This window comes from Alligator sinensis, unplaced genomic scaffold, assembly GCF_000455745.1.
Source record: "Alligator sinensis unplaced genomic scaffold, ASM45574v1 scaffold702_1, whole genome shotgun sequence".
Taxonomy (NCBI): domain Eukaryota; kingdom Metazoa; phylum Chordata; order Crocodylia; family Alligatoridae; genus Alligator; species Alligator sinensis.
In genome coordinates, this window is record NW_005842567.1 from 498,177 (window position 1) to 516,354 (window position 18,178).

An 18,178-nucleotide genomic window follows, 5' to 3' on the forward strand; every position below is an offset into this window, starting at 1 on the left:
TTTAAGTTATATGTTATCACAGCCTAAAATACATATGCACAGTATTTTTTTTAATTATTGCTTGTGAATAAGTTAGTTTACTATATAGCTGTCAAACTTAATTCACGAGTCCATAAAATCCAAGAGTTAAAACACATCAGCCATTAACACAGACTGAAAGCTGCTTGCAGATGTTAAAAGAAAAAAAAAATCCACTTTACCAAAAGAGGCAGCACGTTACTTTGACCTAGATTCACAGCTTCTGTATAGATCAGGTGCTTTAGTGGGGCTTTTTGGCGCTTTTATCTAAAGCTGATTCAATCACCTATTACATAAAAACACCAAAAAAGTCCCACTAAAGCACTCAATCTATGCAGTCGTTGAATGATCGGAGTCCAACTAACACAATGCCTCTTCTGGGCATGTGCTGGGCTCGGTACAGGAATGTGCCAAGTTTAAAGTAAAGCACCGTTTTTTGGGTGGTTTTTTTTAACATCTGCAAGTAGCCTTAATGATTATACAGGAGGAAAAGGATCATGTACAAAGTTGTATCAAAGGCACAAATTAAGAGAACTAAAAAATAGAGAAAGTGATGATCTTCCTGCTAATCGCTGTTACAGTTAGCTTAGTGTTACTGGTAGGTAAACAAACTCCAGACCAAACAGCAATTTTTTAAACTGATGTCTTCAAGGTTTTCGAAAACTCTTACAATATAGTTGTGCAGCAGACGGGGACATTGCCCAGCTAGCCTTTACCATCTGAAGGCTAACGCAATATTTTAAGCAATAAAGTATAATAAAAACTGTAATGTTGAAATTCTATTAAGCCTTGCATAAACGAACAAAGACATATACAAAATAAAGATTGGATGCACCATTAACTCACTGGCTTCAACCTAGTGTGAAAAAAATGCTCATTAGGAGATCCTATATTTAAGGTAGGGTCACTGCCATAAGATTTCTCTCTCTAAATTCACATACCCATTGCTCTTATTAAAATTCTCATCTGGCCATTTTATTTTGGGTCATCCCTCACTGTTCCTTTATTTAGGGGTGCACCAATAAACATGTTATTGGCCGATACCGGTAGCCAGTGATTAACCAACCACATTGGCCAATGCTGATCCGATAACTGATATTTAGTAATAGTGCCAGGCATTAAACTACTGACATAAACCTTTTTTGTTTGTTTGTTTGTTTTCCATTTATCTCACACACATATACACCCCTTCTGCCTGCTTTGGTCCTTGATGACGAAGGCTGTGACCGCCTTATTCCCACGCATGTTGCCCACAGCTCCGCTCCCCATGTAGCCCGTGCTGCTGTCCTGGGTGGGGGGTGTGGACCCTTGTGCACACAGTGGTGCTGGGTGCCTTTGGAGCCCCAGAGCATGCCACTGCCTCAGCAGCAGCAGGTCCCATGCAGCTGAGCTCTTGTGGTCGCAGGAATGGAGCTGCTTTTGCAAAGGCACTAGGTGCCCAGTGGAGCAATATGTCCCTCCTACAGCGCCTTACTTCGTTGACATCCAGCCTGACATCTCTGTGGCAGCCCCGGTGCTCAGGCCTCTGCTGCATGCATGGTGTTGTCATGGCAGCAGCAGGAACTGGTAGTGGTCCTTTTGTTGATGAGCGCGGCACCCTGTAACCGCTCCCTGGCGCCCCCTCCCCATGAGGCTGCCCGCCGTGACCTGTAGCGTGCCACGGGCTCAGGGCAGCAGTGGGGCACAGGGACTGGACTACACTCACTGGGGTGCTCCAGGCGCACGACTTTAATTATCAGCTACGACCAAAAAAGCCAATAATGTCATTTTTCCTTCTATCAGTGCTGATCTGATAGCCAACCAACATATTGGCGTACCCTTACCTTTATTCCAAGGGCTCTATCTTCTTGAATGGGGAACTAACAGATATGGTCAGCAGTTACTGAAGGTCACCGCAGGAAGATCCATCCATCCCAGCTCCACTCCAGACTTCATTTACAATCTCTGCCTTTACTATTTATAGCTACAACCCACAAACCATGGTTTATTTCAAGGTGAACACTCTACAATGCATACTTCCTTTTCAGAAGTTGTTGGGATTTAAGAAAGGTAAGGATATAGAATTTTTGGGGTGGTAGCCAATTTTTAACAAGCCATATCAGCATGGAGAGCAGTGCCTGGCTGGTACGTCTGTTATGGGTGAAGGGGCGTCGGGGAGGGAAAAGGCATGGGGGTGCAGACTGAGGTCCCCACAGTGAAAGAGCGAGTAGGGCTGAGGCTGGGGCTGAGGCTGCAAAGCCGGGACGGAGCGCAGGATGGAGCCACAAGCAGGTCGTCTGGAAGGTGCGGGGGGGGGGGGGCGCCCAGGGGGGGGGGGGGGGAGGGGGGGGGGGGGGGGGGGGTGGGGGGCGCAGCCCCCACCACTGCATGCATCCTGGGAGGGCATGGGGGGGCACATGCCCCCAGATCTGTGCAGGGTGTGGCAGGCTGCGGCCGGGGTGGCACTGAGCTCTTCCTGATGGGTTGGACTGGGGCTGTGCTTGGGGCAGGCGGCGGTGATGCTGGGACAGGGGTACAGGGGAAGGGGGGCTGCAGCCACCCCAAAATTTGCCACAGCCCCCTCCTAGCGCTGCCACCGCCTGGCCCACACAGCCCCGGCCCAGTCCTCTGCCGGGAAGAGCTCAGTGCAGCCCCGGCATCAGCCCGCAGCAGCAGCCCACACTGGGGGCAGCTCCCATTGGTGTGTGCAGATCCGGGAGGGACACTCCCACCATGCCTTCCCGGGTTGCACACACCAATGTGAGCTGCCCCCTTCCCCCATATCCCCTGGACAAGCTACTCACAGCTGTACCCGTGCCCCACTTCAGCTGTGCAACACCTGCCCCTGCCCCACTCCCTCCCTCACTGTGGGGGGCCTGGATCTGCACCCCCCCACGCCCCTTCCCTCACAACAGGCTTACCAGACCCAGCTGCTCCCCACACTGCCAGGCTGCGCTCCTGGCCGCCTGCGTACTGCACTGCTGTTGCGCGCATGCTCGGGGCATTTACTGGTGACATTATTGGCTACATCAGCCCAACAAAGTTGACTGCCAAGACAGTTATTTTTTCTTATATCAGTGCCGATCCAATATGGGACCAATGTATAGGTGTACCTCCAAATTTAAGTCCTCCAAACTTGGTCTCAATGCCACTGCATCCCAGTAGCCTGGACCGCTACAGTCCTTGACAGATTAACTTGACTTCTTTCTTGCATCAAGGTCCTCAAAAATCTTACCTTTAGCTGAAAAACTTCAATTATACCTTTTATTGGACCACATCCAACTGCTAGCATTTGAAAAAAACATTTCATAATGGCTCCAAGAAGTCAAACAGATCTGTACAAGTCTTCCAATGGTAAAACAATGCGTCTCATCCACCACAAGATCTGCCTCCCACAATCCCACAGGTAAAACAATATTAATTTCCCGACAATAGCTAACCTTCCACAGAAGGTTAAGATCAATGCTCCATCATATTTATCTAAACTTCCCTGTTATGTGCAAAATATATTATAAAATTATTCCCTTTCCCTCAGCTAGGCTTTAAATGTGCTGGCCCAAGCTACTAGAAAAAAAATGTACTGAAGGAGCTTTATTAAGCAGTAATAGTATTTTTTGTGGTTTCCTTGACATTTCTGCATATTCTTAGAATGCTAGATTGAGTCTTTCTACTGAGTAGGGGCAGCTCAGTATGGAATTATGATTCAGAATTGCGATTGAGAGTCAAAATTGTTCTTTTGTTTCCTCCTTTCCCTGGGAAAGATTAATTTATGGCAGCTAAGGAAATGGCATGCCTTCGTTCCTCCTGCCCTGTGCCTGGTTTGCTTGCTTGATTAACCTGCAGGCTAGTAAGGACAGGGAAGCTATAGTCAACAAGTTCCTGGGTACCAAGAGGCATGATCTCTGCAGCCTTACCACAATGTCACTCATCCCACCCACTCTGCAGCTACATCAGGTTTATTGACAAACTACCCAAAGAAAATTTAGGTTCTTTGGACTGAGGCAAAAGATGCTTGTGTATCTGACAACTAGAAGTTCCTGTTGAGTCAAACAGAACAAAATAAACATCTATATTCCTGTCTAAAAACATTAAGTGCTGGTGTCATGATTTCAAGATGCATCAGAGCTGATAACACAAAAAGCCACCTCTGTTTGTCAGAGACACAGGAAGTGAAATCCTGCCTGCTTTTAAGTCAGTAACAAAACCCCAGTGAATTTAACATGGCGAGGTTCTTATGGCTCCTATAGAGTAGCATTGCCCCAAGTATTATGGCCCATCATAGCAGGGTCTGGCACTCCTGCACCCTACTACTTCAGTTGCTGCCACCACTTCCCCACCACCAAATGCTGCTGATGAAATTTGGCAGCAAGGAGAGAAATCAGTGGCAAAGAGAATCAGCCCCAATCACTGTTTTCCTGCACTGCTATTAACAGTTGGCAGGAGGGGAAGAATTTGGGGGTAGGGGGAAGGGGACATGCGGTTGTGACTTGCACGTGCTTCCTCAGGAACCTTTTGCAGCACCCCCCACCCCACCTCTGCAGGGGAGGGTAAGCTTCACAATTTGGGAAATGCGGCTACAGTTCATTGAAGAAATCCAGTAAACCGATCTGGTCACAGTGGATCTTCTTCCTCCTTCCATCCTTCCTCCCCAGTGTAACATTCTCTCAATATACAAATATTGAAAAAAATATTTAAGGATACTATTTTAAATTAATATTTTTTTTTAAAATCTACAGTTAAAATTCTAAAACATATGTGCTTCTACTCAGTGCCCACAAGGCGGTTCCCAAATTCCAATATGATTTTATTAATTTCCATTCAAACAAAACCTGTAAATGACTGCACAGAAACTTGTATCTGAACTTCAGGTGGGACTTCAGAGAATTAGCAGAATTTTGTGTTTGAATATTTTCACTGGGATTCCCTTCAATCCTCATTTAAATTCTAAATTCTAACAGGGCTACATAAAAAAGGATTATTGTTCTAAGCTAAACTGAGAGCTAATTTCTGGTCAGAACCACTTGGCAAAAGAATTGTTAAGTAAGAACTCCCAGGGGTGTTGAAGACCTTTTAAAATTTGCTCTGTTGGCATATCTAAACAAAGCAGTCTTTGAAAAGTAGCAATCTCGCCAAGTGTTTGTGCAAGATTACTTATGGCAAAATTAGAAATATGAAAACTGAGCTAGGAGTCTTTAAAATATGGTCTTTTTTCTTTCCAGGAAGAGGAGAAAAAATGGAAAATACCAAAGAACAACATTTTCAAGTCCAAAAACATACCCAGAGCTGTCTTTAATATCACAATCTTCTTCTTGGTCTGAGTCCCTGCATTTATCAGGATCTGGAAGGGAACTTGGATCAAATTCTTCTTCACTTTCACTGTGATCCAGAAAAGCCATGACTTCTTCAACCTGAAGGAGAATGAAGAATTACAGATTCAGACACAAAAGTCCATGCTTTCTGCTCTCCCACCACTAGGAACCACTAGGAATACTCCAAGGAAATTCTACCATCCCCCAATTCATGCATCAAAACCATCACCACTGTATGCAGAGTGATACAAGCCCATTCGTGTGGTTCCTTTGGCTGCTGTTAAGAGCAAATGATGAACAAAAGATACGAAAATGACTGAGAAAAAGTATACACAAATCTTGCACTTCCAAGAAATTGGTTTTCAATCTACTAAATCCAAAACAAAAAGTAACATTCTAGAACCACTTAAAAACACTCATCTGAGAGCACGTTTAAGAAGTCTCAAAACACTGCCAATTTTCTTCTGGAAGGAAGTACAGAGATAAGGAAAGGAACACAGGTCAATCCTTTTTGTAAGGTATGCTTTACAAAAAAACCTGCTTTAAAACACAGTGAGGTCTGCATGAAATTAGAAGCCACAATACACAAAAGAGCTATTTAAACTTCAGGCTGCATAAATGATCCGAGGGAGTTTCAAAAGGTCATGGGGGGATTGTGTATGCTCCCTCCTGCTCTTAGGTCTTGTCTACACTATAGAGTCTCTGCTGTTATAGTCAGGCCAAAACAGCCATATGACCATGGGCCTCTAGGGAGGATGCAATATATCCTAACAGAAGATGATTTTTCATACCCCTAACAGACACAGTAATGTTGGCAAAACTTTGTAGGGTCTCCACTGACATTGCTCTGCACAACTCTGGGAACTCTCTATAAACTTGCAAAGCTTGACAAAATCAGAAGCTTTTCCCTAGAGAAGCTGAAGACCCTGCATCCACATAGTGGAGGACCTATCAAAGCACAGAGGGTCAGCTTCCAAGCATGGGTTTCATGGTACACAAGGCCTACTCAGAAGAATAATGAGGGGGAACAAAAATAGCAGCAGCCATGCTAGAGGGCTGCCCGCCACAGCTCTGACAAAGCAGCCACTGAGAATGCCCCATGGTGTTCAAGTGCCCAGCTATGCTTCTGGACCTTCTGCATTTTCAAAAGCAGGTTTCGTGCAATCCTATAGCTGCACTTCTTAAATCTTATTAGTGTGTTTACAGATATGGAGCAAACAAATACACTGACGGGAAGACACAATCATGCATGCCCCCAAATGAAAATAAGAGATTGTAAGCATCTCTAGGTTACTTCAAACAACACGAATCCTGCCTTAGTGCATTTTTATACTGAAAAGAAAAATAAATAGATATAACCTATAATCAAGGACAAAGCTTTATTTAGTTTATTTTCCAAATTACTTTTGACTTCACAAAGGAATCATAGAAAATTAGGGTTGGAAGGAACCTCACAAGTCCAACTACCCGCTCAAAGCAGGACCATCCCCAACTATATCATCCCAGATCTTTACCTGGGTCTTAAAAACTTCTAAGGATGGAGATTCTACAACCTCTCTGGGTAGCCTGGTCCTGTGCTTTACTACCCTCCCAGTGAGAAAGTTCTTCCTAAGATCTACTGTAAGCTTCCCATGCTGCAACTTGAGACCATTGCTTTCTGTTGTATTATCAGCTGCCAGTGAGGACAGTTTAATTCCATTCTCTTTGTAACCACCCTTCAGGAAGTTGTTATTATTAAATCCCCCGAGTCTTCTCTTTTCCATATTAAATAAATCCAGTTCCCTCAGTCTCTTCTCAAAAGTCATGTTCCCCAGCCCTCTAACAATTTTCATCACATTCCCCTGGACTCCCTCCAGTTTGTCTAAATCCTTTCTGGAGGGGGTGGAGGAGAGGGGGAAGGAGGGGCAAAACTGGACATGGTACTCCAGATGTGGCCTCACCAGTGCTGAGTAAAGGGGAATAATCACTTCCCTCGATCTGTTGGTAACACTCTTACTAATGCAACCCAGTATGCTCTTAGCCTTCTACACAACTGTTGGTTCATATTCAGCTTACAGTCCACTGTAAACCCCAGGTCCTTTTCAGCACAGCTGCTGCCCAGCCAGTTGGTCCTCAGTCTGTACCAGTGCATGAGACTGTTCCATCCTAAATTCAGGAATATGTACTTATCCTTATTGAACTTCATGAGATTTCTTTTGGCCCAATCCTCCAATATGTCCATGTCTCTCTGAATCCTAGCCCTACCCTCAGTTTGGTGTCATCTGCAAACCTCATCTAAACCGATGAAGATATTGTACAAAACCAGCCTTGAGACTGGCTGCCAACTAGACATCAAGCCATGGACTACTACCCTCTGAACCCAATAATCCAGCAAGTTTTCTATCCACATTACAGTCCATTCATCCAACCCATACTTCCTTAGGTTGCTTGTGAGAATGTTGTGGGAGACCGTATCAAAAGCCTTGTGAAAGTCAGGGTATATTACATTCACTGCTCTCCCTGCAGCCACAGAGCCAGTCATCTCATAGAAGGCAAACAGGTTGTTCAGGCATAACTTGCCCTTGGTGAATCCATGCCGACTGTTCCTAATCACCTTCTTCCCCAAGTGCTTAGAAATGGAGTCCTTGAGGTCCTGTGCCATGACTTTTCCAGGGGCTGAGGCTGTAGTTCCCCAGATCCTCCTTCTTCCCTTGTTTAAAGATGGGAACTATACTTGCCCTTTTCCAATCATCTGGGACCTCTCCTGATTACCACAAGTTTTCACAGATAATCCAGTGGCTCTGCAATCACATTGGCCAACTCCCCCAGTAGCCTCAGGTGCATTTTGTCTGGCCCCATGGATTTGTACATGTCCAGCTCTTCTAAATAGTCCCTAACCTGTTCTTTTGCCACTGTCAGCTGTTCACCTCCTTACCAAATTCTATTGCCAGGTATAGTAGTTGGTAGCTGACCTTGACTGTGAAGACTAAGGTAAAAAAAAGACAGTGAGTACTTTAGCCTTTTCTGCATCATCTGTCACAAGGTTGCCTCCCCATTCATTAAGGGACCCACACTTTCCCTGATCTTCCTCTTGTTGCTGACATACTTGTAGAAACCCTTCTTCTTGCCCTTCATGTCCTTTGCTAGCTGGAACTCTATTTGCATTTTAGCCTTCCTGCATGCCTGAGAAATACTCTTATACTCCTCCCTAGTTGTCCAAGTTTCCACTTCCTTTTTGTGTTTTAACTCATTGAAGAGTTAGCTAAGCCAAACTGGTCTTCTGCCATACTTGTTATTCTTCCTGTGCATCAGGATTGTTGGCTCTGGCACTCTCATTAAGGTTCCTTTAAAGTGCAACTAACACTCATGGGTTGCTCTCCCCCTCAGACTGGCCTCCCATCAGTTCTAAGAGCGAGTCAAAATCTGATTTTCTGAAGTCCAGAGTCCTTATTCTGCTGCTCTCCTTCCTTCCTTTCTTTAGGATCCTGAACTCAATCATCTCGTGGCCACTGCTGCCCAAGTTGCCATCTATGTCTTTATCATGTTATACTTACAATGTTTAATATTTAATGATTATTTAAATTTCTAATATTTTACATCCTCCTTCTCATATCCAAACTATGTTTTAAAGGGAACATGGCAGAACATAAATACAACATGGCACAGTAGAAAAGCCCCTTTATGTTTTCCACAGCAAAATTCCCTTGATAATCATGGGGGGGAAGAGGAGAGGTAGGCAGGCATGCAATAGGGAAGAAAAATGTAGATTAGTCACCACTGCAGAAGTCCCTCATTGCTTCCCCAATGAAGCTCCCTCTACAAACTGAAAAGGCTGTGAAGAATTAACAGGAGGAAGTAGGGGGTGGGGGATAGAAAAAGCAGGTTTGCTATCAGAATGCAGTAAGAAATATGCTCAGCATTAGTGCACTTGGTTTTAGAACATTTCAAAGTACTTAGAAAAGAAAAGAAACTGCATAACTAATGTGGTATATAAAAGCAATAAAAGCAGTGTCAGATTCTATAGCACTGTAAACTACCTAAGGAAAAATAACCACTAACTAAACAGCACACGGATTACCAAGAACTGCAGATGCTACTTTGAAGCAAAATTACAAAAAATAAAATATTGTGGAAGGTGTTTGGGAATTAGATTCTTGCTATCTCACAAAATTACTGTTCTCTAGCTCATCTTTTCCTACAATATTTTACAGCCTTTCAGGTAAAGGCAAATTAAACTTGGTGGTAGTATAACAGAGAAATATTTTGGAAATTGTCTTGTTGTTGATGAGTTCTCATATCTGAGCAGCATTCTGAATTAGATTATAGCACAATTCTTTGAAACACAAATTTGTCTTTACCTATTCCTCTCCTTCTACCTGGTCTCTAGATACAACTGGCGTGTGGTATTAGCTAAATAAATTATGCTTTAAATAAACCAACACAGCTACTAGTCTTAACTGCAGGAAGGAATAAAATAGGGTGCTTTTTTTAAAATATATACATGTCGGAGTACACCAAGAACTAGGGTGATACTGAGTTTTTAAAGGCACTTATTTGTTTCAGTCTATATTCTCAATCAAATCATCCATATATCAAACTTATGTCAAGGAAAACTTTGATACATCTTGTTATCATGCCTTTATTTATGTACAAATAAGCACGAGGTATGTACTTTAATACACACACACACACACAAATTTTTGTCTTATGTCCTCATTAAACATCCACATTCGTTTTATGATAGGAAGTTGAAGCCGGAGTCAAAAAACTAGTTTTTATTGGGTGTGTTTACATGTGCAGGTGCTTACTGCACACTAATTTGCTCTAATTTCAAATAAATTTGCAACCTCTAAATGCAAGTAGCAAATTAGTCAGAATAAATTTCTGCACAATATGGCACATGTAGATGGCTGACTGGAAGCAAATTTGCTCCTGGTCAGTCAGGCAGCAGAGGGCGGGAGATTGCTCCCTGCCCCTGGGAGCTGCCTGCTGCTGGGGCGGGCTCTGCCACCAGAGCCCGGGCAGGGACAGTGTCCCCCTGCCCCATCAGCAGGGAGTTCCCAGGCCCTGCTCTGCGATCACGGAGCAGGAGCTGGATGATTGTTATCTCCCAGCCGCAGGTCCATGATCACAGAGTGGGGACTGGGAGCTCCTTGCTGCCAGGGCAGGGGAACATTGTCCCTGCCCAGGCTCTGGTGGTAGATCCTACCCTGGCAGCAGGCAGCTTCCAGGGGTATAGAGCAATCGCTTGGCCCCCACCAGGAGACAGCTATCTCCTGGCCCCATGCTCCCTGCCAGTCCCTGGGCTAGAACACAGGGGAGCTTACAGTTCCCCCTGGCTGGTGCAGGCCCAGAGCGGGGCGGGGTGAAGCAGACTGCTGCCATGAGCAGCAAATCTGCTCCTGATTCTATGCACGTATAGATGCTTGCCCAGGGTAGGTTTACTCTAGAGTAAATTACTCTATAATAAACCCACCCCAGAGAATTTGCATGTGTAGATGTGCCTCATTTACTCACTTGTGGATGATACATAGTCACACTTAGGTTTAGGACAATTTCAGGGATCTACCAATATGTTAATGCTTATGTGGCAGGCAAGAATATACTCTTTAATGTGACCTCGTGAATCTTGGTGAATTGCACATAGCATTTGTGTCAGTTATTGCTTTTACTTGTTATTCAATTTTAAATGGTCTTGAATTGTCATCTTATGTTTCAGTCAGCTAGTCAGGAAGCAGAAACACTGTGATCACTTCTCATACTAGTTACTATAAGAAAGAAATACTGACCAACTGAAGCAAACAAGTCAAACATGACTACTAGAATAAATATCCACAAAAACTTTTAGAATGTTCCTTTCTGACATATTTGCTGACCATAAAAGGAATTAATGACAAGTTACCTCTGAGCACATGCTGGAATACAGTTTTAACACAGAGGTTTGTCTAATGTCAAGCCAAACTAGGAAGCAAGATGGGACCTATTAGAGCAGCAGTGTTAAACATCATTCTGTCAAGAGTGACCAAACCATAGTTTGGCCCTACTAATTTACATCAATAAGTAAGCCACCCTGAGCCAACAAAGAACTTCTACTGATGTTAGGTAAATAGGATTACCATTTATGCAAACTTACATCACATGCATCTTTGTTGTATCAGGATCTATAATTTTAGCTCAGATGACTCCTTACTGTGGCATGAAGTATCTTCATACTTTCATACCTTAACATACCATTAGGAGGAACAAGGCAGGTTACATCTTCTATACCTTTGTTGAAGGCTGAGACAGTCAGCAGTTTATTCACAGAAAGTTATCTTTGTCATTATGTGGGTTAGCAACTATACTTTTTTTGGAAATAAAAGTCCAAATTAGCAATACGACCCAGGTAGATATAACTATGTTCATACATATACATAACATACTAGGCCAGGGGTCAGCAACTTATGGCCCACTGTCCTGATCCACCTCAAAGCCACTGGGGATCTAGTCCACAGACATGAGACTTCGGTAGCAGATGCTCTCCCCATGCCACTATAGAGAGAAGTGCTAGTGGCTGAGTCCTAGTGTTCACCTGCCTGCTTTGTCTGATTTGGGATGGGTCATTCCAGCCTGCAACTGGAATAAAATATCTACCCTTGCATTAGGTTATTATATACTTGCAGGTTAGGAATTTGATTTTTTTAAAGACACTTAGAAGGCAAAACGCCTCTACTAAAAAGTGGAATGATGTTCATTGTGCAACTTCTCAGAAGTAAGCTCAAAGCCAAATTTATGCTTGGTAACGTTAGACCTTGGCTATATACTTGTTAAACTATTTTTAACAAAGGTAGATAAGACATGCCACGAAAATGTGCACATATAGCAGCTATTCTAAAACTGAGTTATGCTGGTTCATATTTGAATAAATTACCCTGATGTACTTTTTGTGTACAAATATTTAAGCAATTCTCTGATTTTTGAAGTAGGAGAAAAAATTATTTCAGCACTGTCAATTCTGTCCCTAGTAATTTACGTAATGCATAATGGTGAAATATTCCTGTTTCACTAAAGAAATTAAATACAACAGTTGTGTGTTGTTTAGAAATTCTTTGTCTGAGCCTGCCAACAATTATGCTTATAACATTTTCATTTGACTATATTAAAACATTCAAGACTTTGAGATCTGTCACCTTTCGCATTCATTGATAATATACTTGGCCTCTGCTAGTAATAGGTTGAAAATGCTAGTGACTATAACAATAGCAAACTATAAAGCATACGGATTTTAAATACCAAGTGTACCTGATACATATACTTAATTTCAGGAGAATCATATGTTTAAGTTTAAAAGAAACACTGAAACCCAAAAATATATATTGATGATACTTCTATGATAGGGCTTTACCATGTCACTTATCAGCCTAGTATCTGGATGCTTTCTAAATTAAAAATGAAGATAATAAAAACCTGTGTGGAAATCTGGGATTGTCTGACATCTTTGTTGGGAAAAACAACTCTTTGAAATAAGGTAACAGCTATTTCTCTCTTATATTTGAGGTATGTAGGAACTGAAGATTAGAAAGCAACTCCTGGCTGATTCAGCTTTAAATGTACTTAAGTTTCCTTAAAATGGAAAGATCTTTTCAAAGGGCAATGTTTTGGCTGCATTTCTTAACACAACCAGGGCTCTGCATTCACCTCATCTGCTTTAGAAGTTTGTCTTAGGCCTAGATCCCCTCAGCAAGGAATGCTTTACCACCAACCCCACGCTATCCTGAGCTCTCTCCAGGTCTGCACTATCCATGGGGAGTTCAGCTGTTCTGATGGTTCATGAATAGAAATTCAGCCTTTTACGTAGCTGGGGCTGGCTCCATTAATTACTTCAATGTTTTGGACCAAAGCCTTAAGCTAATATTGGCAGCTGGCTGGAGAGCAGTAGAGAGGTTTGATGTGCTCAGATCTGCCAAAGCCATAGATAAAGTGGGTCGCTGTATTTTGTACCAACCAGACCTTGTGCAAAGTATTTGCATTCCACTTCAAATGCAGTGAATTACAATTATAATGAAATGAACATGCAGATCACTACTGCCAGATCCCTGGAGATTCATAGAAGAACAGAGCTGAAAGATAGCATTTTTAGATACTGAATTTCTAAGCTTATTGAAGAGCTGCACCAAGCCCTAGCTTTTTATACCACTTTGAAGAATGGGTGCTTTCAGTGAAAGGGATAAACACTTCTGCCAGTTCTTTAAAACATTTCCAACCAGCATTAATTCAGTCGCATTGAGTCAGATGCTCTTCATCCAAAAGCCAACTTACTTCAGGCATTCTGACATCATCACAATGATAGCGGCTGCCAGAACGAGATGCACCAGAATGAGATACACAGCTGAGTGTAATCAGCACACTAATGGCAGCTGAACCCTTGGCATCTTAACATGTCTAACAGTGGCCTTATGTAGATATTGAAGAGAATTATTTTTCGGTTATGCTTGCATTTTTTCATATGCCTGGCAGCATTTTGCACCAGAGCACTAGTCAGGCCGTACTGCATTGCTGTCATCACGCTCTTACTATGTTCCCATCAATACTGCTTTACTGCATGAGAGTGGCAAACTAGTTTATGCTGACAACTTTTCCTGTCATTAGCCCAGGTTAGAACTGCGGACTATACAAAAGTTGTAGGAAATTACTTATTTTATTGCCTTTCAATATTAATACATTGTTCCTTCTTCAATCTATCACAGTAGACAATATACATTTATATCTGCAGATCATATCACCAGAAAGTGCTTATCCTCTAGTTTCCATAATACTAGAGTCAATAGCAGAAAGAAAAAATGCATTGACATAATGTTAGCGCAGGATAACGCAGGATAATATCTTCACTAAAACCTTGCAGTGCAGGGTTCTTAGATAAGGATATATTCTGATCGAGAAATCCTAACATAGATAAGATTTATGTGGACAAAAAAGACTCTCAGAATGAATCAACAGAATTTCCTGAATTCTACAAGTATCACATGTCTCCCTTATGTAGGAGACACCAGGCTCAGGACAAATTTTGTTTGAAATTAATCTAATGCATTTTACAATGTTTCAAAGTTTCCAACAAAAGGTATTTAGGATGAACAAACTGTAAACATGACTAGCCATTAGAAAGAGAGGGTATCTTAAATTTTTACTTTTCCTGGTTACCTGGTTAGGGATTAAACAAGAAATAGGACTAAAAAGGAATTTTCAGGTCCTTGTATCCAGTCCTTTGCCATCTTAAGCAACCATGTCATACAATCCCTTAATAAATGCATCTAATTTTGCCATGAAACCAGTTAGGTTTTTAGCTTCCATTATTTCTACTGGAAGGCTGTTACAAAACTTCAATCCTCATATACTTCGAAACTTTGATTTAATTTTCACCTAATTTATACAAAGCCAGTTTACACACATTGTTCTTGTCCAAGTTTTGTTATTATGGAGGCTTTTGGGGGTTATATTTTATATATTAGCTGATAGAGATTTTTTTGGCATGTGTATGCTAAGGGCACCTAGAGTGAAGAGACAAGCATCCTGTTCAGTATATATATTTCTTTGATTTCCAATACAAAACAGAAGGGAAAAAAAGACAGTAGGTTTGAAAATCTGTCAGCAGCAACCTAACTCCATTCTCACCAAGGCCAATGGCAAAATTCCTATCCACTCGGGCCGAAAACAGAGCCAAGCCAAAATTGAGGGCTTCTGAAAACCTCACCCCTAGATTTCTCTTTTTTAGTCAATAATGACAGGAAAAATACACTTAATTTTAATATAAAAAAATATCTATTTTGTTTTTACATTAATAATTACAGGCAAAAGGTGAGAGCTGATTGCAAACCTAATAATAATAATAATAACCATAACAATAATAAAATAACTCCCAACATGCCTCCTAACATAACTCCTAAAGAATGTCATGGGCATTAGGAACCTAATGCATTTGAGTAATGATGGCTGCTTATCTTATCCTATCACTAGAGCAGTGGTCTCCAACCTTTTACAGTAGGTGATCACCTTTGGCATTTAAAAGCAACCCAAGATGTACCATGCACCACTCCAACGTCCCTCCCTCCCCCTCCCCCCCAGCATGGGTGGGGGGGGGGGGGGGGGGGGGGGAGGCAAATCGAGGCAGAGGGAGAAAAAATTATTTGGGGACATGCCTCCCCAGTAGGTAAATCCCACCTGGCCAGAACCCCACTCAATTTACCCCTGCTCCTGCCTCTGCAGCAGTGTCCCTCACCATGGGGTCCTCGATCTAGCCCCCACATCTTCTCTTCCCCATGGACTGACCTGCTGGGCTGGGGCACAGGTGTGCATGCACACGGGCACTTGACCCCCGATCCCAGCCTCAGATCTCGGCTCCTCTTGGAGTCGATCTACTGGTGGGTCGAGATCCCCTGGTTGGTGACCACTGCATTAGACCATTAAAGTTAAATCCCTGTTTTTAACTTTCCATTTTACTACCAAAAACCCTGTGTGATATAGCCAATAAAAAGTTTTAAAATCACAACTAGCTAAAATTAGCAAAAAAAAAGTATAATAAAAGTCAGTCTGGCACTGTTTGAATGTGAAAGGTCAGCATAAAACAACTACATGGATGGCTTAAATGCATTCACATTTTAGTCATGGCAGTATATCTTAATTACATGAGAAAAAACAAAGCTGATATTTGGGCAGGATTTAGTTAAGGAAATGTATAAACGGGATATATATAAAAGCTAGTCAAGTAAAAGGCCTTATACCAACTATAAGTACACTTCATTTCAGAAAGTGAAACTTCTTTACACACAGATTACCTCACAAAGTTCAGGCAGACTATCCTTGTATAATGAATCCTATGTGCACAAGAACTGTTGGTCAGGATAAAACCAAAATCAATGATATCAAATACTTAAACTAAGAACTTTGGCTGTGGATACGCAGAAACCAGAGTCTCTGGGGCCAGTCACATCAAATAGATTTTTCCATTTGTTACACCAGTATGAGTAAAAAATGAGTTAAAATATTAATAAACAAGACAAAGATTAATGGAATACATTTTAAAATGTAACAAGCAAGCAAGCATCAAAGGAAAAACTTTGTTTGCTGTGCATCATAAAAAATGGGTGAAAAAAAACCTTGCAGAGGCAAATATAACAAGGAAAGGGTTTTTCACCCCCCCCCCACCCTTCAAATATCTAAGGAGTATCATTAAAGAGTAAAAAATAAATCCTAAAACATTTTTTATTTATATTCTATACACATAATACTTGAAATGTGTCTTTACTTTCCTCGGCCCCTCCTCCCCCACCCCCCACTCTGAGGTTCACAGCAGTCACGGCTGTCAGCCCACATACAGAAAGTAATTCTCAAAAGTAGGCTCTGTGTTCAAACATTTCAACACATCAGTCTTCTTCAGGGAACTCACCATATGCCCATTGGGATTTCATACACAAGAGGAATTTCTTTTGTATAACTTTATGGAACTTTTGAGTGACTTTTTAAAATTCTGTGAGTACTAGCTATTTAGAAAAAGATACTAAGATAAGAGGCTACACTTTTTCCTGTTACAAGACTAAAGAAGCTCTTTAAGACATACAAGGGGCTTTGCGGGGGCAAAGAATAAGAGTGATCATCACCTGTTTCCAGACTCAAAACTCACCATTTGTAAGTAAATATATCAAAGACTATGAAAAACATAAGAAATAAACTATTGTACTGGAACAGAATAAAAATGATGAGATTTTGGAAACCCAGCTAGCTCTGGCCTGTCTTTAATCTTAGAACATCTGATAACAGTTCAGCACATCAAAATCAGAATGGGATTGCTATCTGTTGGATCAAGTGAAGAATGCCTCTAAAAATGAAGAGATTTTGCTCATTTCCTCATTGTTGCTTAGGTCACGTACCCTAAATATTAGCCCTATGTATTATACAAAATATGAACTGAGAATAGTGTTTTTCCTGAAAGCAAGAATACAAATACAATTCGTTTCCCTACTGTGAGGTTTAGCTGAAATGCTGTAGATGCCCATACATGTAAAACTGCAGGGGAAAAGCTACCAAAACAAGAATTACAACTTGTGTCTTTTATGACACTTGTTCTGGTGTTTGCTTTGACAGTTAGTAATAAACTATTTTACTTGGAACCAATCAATAGTGGATATATGCTCCTAGGGCTCAATCATGTAAATGCATATACAAATAACTAACTAAGATTTCTTGAAACACATCTATTCACAAATATAGATTTGTGCACCTAGGGAAGAATGCACCTAGGGAGGAAAAATGTCCAGCATACCTACTGCCTAGAAAATGACCTGCTTGGTCGCACGGAAGCGGAAAGGGATCTTGGAGTCCTAGTGGACTCCAAGATGAACATGAGTCGTCAGTGTGACGAAGTCATCAGGAAAGCTAATGCCACTTTATCGTGCATCAGCAGATGCATGACGAACAGATCCAAGGAGGTGATAATTCCCCTCTATCGGGCGCTGGTCAGACCGCAGTTGGAATACTGCATGCAATTTTGAGCGCCGCACTTCAAGAGGGATGTGGATAACCTGGAGAGGGTCCAGAGAAGGGCCACTCGTATGGTTAAGGGCTTGCAGACCAAGTCCTATGAGGAGAGACTAGGGCACCTGGACCTCTTCAGCCTCCGCAAGAGAAGGTTGAGAGGCGACTTTGTGGCTGCCTATAAGTTCATCATGGGGGCACAGAAGGGAATTGGTGAGGCTTTACTCACCAAGGCGTCCCTGGGGGTTACAAGAAACAATGGCCACAAGCTAGCAGAGAGCAGATTTAGACTGGACGTTAGGAAGAACTTCTTCACAGTTCGAGTGGCCAAGGTCTGGAACGGGCTCCCAAGGGAGGTGATGCTCTCCCGTACTCTGGGGGTCTTCAAG

General features: G+C 42.1%; 1 protein-coding gene across 1 annotated transcript in view; it reads right to left on the bottom strand.

Moving 5' to 3' along the window:
* The window catches only part of DDX10 (DEAD-box helicase 10), a 356,705-nt gene that overhangs the window by 18,704 nt on the left and 319,823 nt on the right, over positions 1-18,178 (bottom strand). Inside the window, exon 18 of the mRNA XM_025214105.1 lies at positions 5,275-5,405. Within this exon, the coding sequence (XP_025069890.1) occupies positions 5,275-5,405 (131 nt within the window). The remainder of the gene's footprint in view (positions 1-5,274; positions 5,406-18,178) is intronic.